Source organism: Corticium candelabrum, chromosome 2 (genome assembly GCF_963422355.1).
Source record: "Corticium candelabrum chromosome 2, ooCorCand1.1, whole genome shotgun sequence".
In the NCBI taxonomy this organism is placed as follows: domain Eukaryota; kingdom Metazoa; phylum Porifera; class Homoscleromorpha; order Homosclerophorida; family Plakinidae; genus Corticium; species Corticium candelabrum.
In genome coordinates, this window is record NC_085086.1 from 7,963,417 (window position 1) to 7,968,416 (window position 5,000).

Below are 5,000 nucleotides of genomic sequence, written 5' to 3' on the forward strand. Positions count from 1 at the left end.
GTGTACACACATTACACTGATATATGTAAATGTTGTAAACAGGTTATTTATTGATAGTTGAATAGGTTCCATTGAATGCAGACTACATGCCTCATATGTTGTTGCAATGTAAACAAATCAAGTTTTGTGTAGTTGGTGAAGCTTTGGCAAGGATGATGGCTGAACAGGGAGCTCGACTCATTATTTCATCAAGAAACAAAGAACAGCTTGAGGACATCCAAAAGTCAATGAACAATGGACACAATGTGAAGTGTGTCTACATTTCTGTTTACATATAATAAGTAGATTAGTTCAGACAGACAAACAGACAGACAGACAGAACAGCATTCATTAGAATTTTAGTAGTATTCGATCTGTATGTCTCGACAGATGAACATCTAGCTTAGCAGTTTTACCTATAGTGTTCTTGTAAAATATTGCTTTTTGTGTTCAATAGTGAAAGAAGACAGACAGACAGACAGACAGGCAGGCAAGCAGACAGACAATCAGACAGACAGATAGACAAACGTACACACAGAGAGACAGACAGACACACAGACACAAAGACAGACAGACAGACAGACAAATGTACTGTCAGACAGACAGACAAACGTACAGCCTGAAAGAGACACAGATGTACAAAGAGACAAACAGGCAGTCAGACAGACAGACAGGCAGACAGACTTACAGACAGACACAAAGACGTACAGACAGACTGATGTACAGTTTATGTTTGTCAATATCTAGATATCTGAGTCTATTGCCTAGCGACTAATTTTTACCTTTTGTTCTGTTTTCATTTCTATCTATACATAATAAATAAATTTGATTTTAATAAATGTAATGTATTGTTTGATCTGCAGAGTGTTGGTTCTTGATTTATCAAACATGCCAAATGCACCAGGATTGGTGAGGCAGGCATTGGACATGTATGGACACATCGACGTGTTGGTGAACAATGCAGGCATATCCTGCCGGGTTCCAGTTGAAGAAGTGACCGACGACTTGCTGAGAAAGATAATGGAGGTAGACTTCTTTGGTCAGGTGGCACTCACACAGGCGGTTTTACCCGGTAATAGAATTAATTAATTTTATATATGTACTATTTGCAAATATTACACATTCATGTGTGAATCATGATTAGTTAGTGTTAATTGAATATTATAACAATACTTATATAATTTCTAATGAATAGACATTGTCAATTAATTCATTTATTTACTTGTTACTTGTACTTTAATTTTTAAATAAATAATTAATTTATTTGTTACTTGTACTTTAATTTGTAATTAAATAATTAATTTATTTGATACCTGTACATTGGTAATTATTAATTATTTATTTATTACATGTACATGGTTAATTAATTAATTAATTATGACATGTACATTTTAATTAATTAATTGATTAATTTATTTACTTATAAACTGTACTTTGATAATTAAATAATTAATTTACTAGTTAACCGTACATTGTTAATTAATTGTTTTATTTTTTTATTACATGTACATTTTTACTTACATATTTTAGTTAATTATTAACTTTACATTATTAATTTATTTGTTCATTTACATGTACTAATAGTTTTTGAAAATTTAGATATGCTGGAGCGTGGGTGTGGTCAGATTGTGAACGTTCTCTCTGTTCTTGGAAAATTTGGTTATCTATTGAGAGCACCTTATTCAGCTGCCAAATTTGCTTTGAATGGATATATGTCTACTCTTCGACTTGAGGTATGTTGTCATGCATCTATTGGAGTTGAGAGAATTTTTTTATTATATCCAAGACAGCCTTGCATTGTGACTTGTTAGAGGATAACATGTAGACGTAGACATAAGTGTAACACATACACACACACACACACACACACACACACACACACACACACACACACACACACACACACACACACACACACACACACACAATGAAGTGAACAAACTACGTGACCAATTGCAACAGTTATTTTAATTTGATTAGAAAGATGAAGCTGTGCTAGTGTGATTACGCAGACAAGGCCATATGTTGTTTAAATACTATTTGATCTAATATATTTTTCTCTTTTCAGATATCCAGCAAAGGCATTTCAGTGTGTAACATAATGCCTGGTCCTGTTATCACAAATGTCAGTAAGAATGCTCTTCTTGCCGATGGCAAAGCATTTGGAAAGACAGACAAACTTATTGCAACCGGAATGAAGACGAAGAGGTGTGCCGAGCTGATCATCAAGGCAATGGCATCTAATGTGCAAGAGGTGAAGTAATTTTGAATTCGTTGAATTCTAGTGATGATTGTAGAATTTGTCGTTATGTCAGTCTGTTGGTGACTGTTTCTTGCGTGATGTTTTTATAGGCTTGGATAAGCACACAGCCAACTCTCACAGTCACGTATGCATCACAGTATGCACCCAGTTTGCTCAAGTGGATGATAACAGATAAACGTGTGAAAGCACGACAGTGATTTGAAGGGCGAGTTACAGCGATCAGAAACCGCATCTTAACTATTGGTACTCTTGATGTGATTCTGTGAACGTTTTTGAACTTGTATCACATTTTTAGTTTTGTCTGTTTCTGTTTGGCTCATCACTTTGCTAGCACGCGTTATCCTATATATGTGTGTTTGCATTGATTGTCTTGACACTGATGGTCAAGCAGAATTGCGTATACTAAGTGAGTCTTTCTTGCGTACACAACTGGGTCTAGTTGTTTTATTAATTGTGAGAGCGAATGGGTATAATTGTCATGTGCCTATTATTCTTTATGTACCATTGAGTAAAGACTGTTTCAGTATGAACGCATTTTTGGTCTCAACACTATATGCAAATTGCTTGTGTGAGGACTCAACAGTTAATGGAGCCTGTCAGATTTATATATGTTTCTTGATGATAATTGTGTGTGTGTGTGTGTGTGTGTGTGTGTGTGTGTGTGTGTGTGTGTGTGTGTGTCTGTGCGCGCGCTCAGTTGGTTAGAGAGTCATCTTATGGAGTGATTACATCCGAGACCTCGCATGGTTGCAGGTCCAAGTCACAGTGATGGCGAGCCATAGCTTAATTTCCTTGGGCAAGAGACTTACACACAATTGCCTCTCTCCACTCAGAAGTATAAATGAGTACCTGGTCTTTGACTGAGTGGCAAAGGCCTCCGACTGCACAAAGTCCACCAGCCACTGGCGTCCGGCTAAGACTTCGGCTACCCACACTACAGTTGACGTCACAGTCGGTGCTCCTGCAAGCACCTGGCCAGGCTCTAGAAGATTGCTCAGCACGGCCCATAGGTCCTACTTAGTGCACACGAACCCAGCCATCTGGCAGGGGCATTACCACTTAACAGCTGCTCCTTATCAATTTGCCATTTGTGTGTGTGTGTGTGTGTGTGTGTGTGTGTGTGTGTGTGTGTGTGTGTGTTTTATGTTTTAAATTATAAATTATGTATTCGTGTGTTTCTATTGTTTTTATGCAATCCCTATATTTCTCAACCTTTTTAATTGAAAAAATTTTTTGATTCTATTTTTAAAGACCCAAAGACCACGTGATGTGGTTTTTGGTCTGACGTCTTTGGCTCCCTTGATGTATACTACGCACCTCCCACTTCTATGCTCTAGAAACATGCATACATACATACATATAGATACATACATACACAAAGAAACTTCATTGTTTCTAGAGAATTATCGCATATTCGGTTTTTAGACCCGAGTTGGCATATTGCATGTAGTGCATGCAATACATAATGCACAGAAATTATTCTCCGGGTGTAGGCGTGGCTTGTGATGGGAATGTTATTGTGGTAATGTCACCTTTGGGAAGGGTGTTCCCCTATGACAACCAGTTTCGTCTCATTTCCCGTGAGTCAGACAGTCTAGTTCGTCTAATAACGTTCGTTCGACGACGCTTCTGTCGAGATCGGAGATATCCCGCTTACTTACTGAGTCGCAGTCGTCACGAGGTCGTCACGAGATCTTCCCTCCTTCGATAAAACACAACAGCAACACACTGACCGACCGAGATCGCGTCGTGACGTTGGCAAGTGAGCGTCAGTTACACTGATTGTGATCTAATAAGTGGGGCCCTGTATGAGGTCGACGTCTTCGCCACAGTTTGAGCTAAAACGGCCATCAGAGCGTCACTCGCTGCTCGTTACAACATCTCTCATCATTCTATCAAAGGCAGCCAACCTATTTCTCTCGATTTGGTCCACGTTCTGTTGTATAATGCACTACAATTTTCCTGATCTACAAGAAGCGACTGATAACTTCAATGCCACGCCTATCACTAAGGGCGGGAACAAACTGGGTGAAGGAGGATTCGGGCCGGTGTTCAAGGGAAGACTGCGGGAGACCGAGGTCGCCATCAAGCTGCTTAAACCGAGAGAGAAGAGCGATTCGTTCATGGTGATGGGCAAGGAACAGTTTGTTACCGAAATCGAAGTTCTTGCTCAATTTCGACATCCGAACTTGATTACCTTAATGGGGTACTCGTGTAATGGCCCCTGCCCTTGTCTCATTTACGAGTTTATGGATAACGGAACGTTGGAGGATAAACTCGATCCAAAGGTCGAGCGGAAGAAGCTCACGTGGTCGATGCGTTTGAGCATCATGAACGACGCGGCGAGAGGCATCGTGTATCTTCATACAGCCAATCGACTGCGACCATTCATACATCGAGATATCAAGAGCGCCAATGTTTTACTCGACAGCAGCATGAAGGCAAAAGTCGGCGACTTCGGGTTGGTGAGATCGAGTGCCCCACAAGCCGGTCAGAAAACGACCAATGTCATGGGTACATCCGGGTATCTAGCACCCGAGTATCTCCGCGGCGAAATCACAATTAAATTGGATACATACAGTTTCGGTGTCGTGGTGTTCGAAGTGCTCACTGGTCTCGCTCCGTTCGATCCGCGACGTAAGGAGAGGAGAGATCTGATTAGCTACTTGGAGGACAAACTGGACGATCCGGCAAAGCTCATGCGCTTTGTTGACAAACTGCTGATTGAGTATCCATGGAATCAAGCGCTTGAATTCGC

The 5,000-nt window shown here is 40.1% G+C and overlaps 2 protein-coding genes across 2 annotated transcripts in view; both read left to right on the top strand.

Moving 5' to 3' along the window:
• LOC134198572 (dehydrogenase/reductase SDR family member 7-like) overlaps nt 1–2,777 on the top strand; it is a 3,750-nt gene extending 973 nt beyond the window's left edge. The window contains exons 2-6 of the mRNA XM_062667987.1: nt 133–250; nt 843–1,051; nt 1,579–1,712; nt 2,048–2,233; nt 2,332–2,777. Coding sequence (XP_062523971.1) covers nt 133–250; nt 843–1,051; nt 1,579–1,712; nt 2,048–2,233; nt 2,332–2,439 — 755 coding nt within the window. The 3' untranslated portion in view covers nt 2,440–2,777. The remainder of the gene's footprint in view (nt 1–132; nt 251–842; nt 1,052–1,578; nt 1,713–2,047; nt 2,234–2,331) is intronic.
• Nucleotides 2,778–3,834: 1,057 nt separating this feature from the next.
• The window catches only part of LOC134198549 (interleukin-1 receptor-associated kinase 4-like), a 1,904-nt gene continuing 738 nt past the window's right edge, over nt 3,835–5,000 (top strand). Inside the window, exon 1 of the mRNA XM_062667961.1 lies at nt 3,835–5,000. This exon is cut by the window's right edge and continues 738 nt beyond it. Coding sequence (XP_062523945.1) covers nt 4,051–5,000 — 950 coding nt within the window. The 5' untranslated portion in view covers nt 3,835–4,050.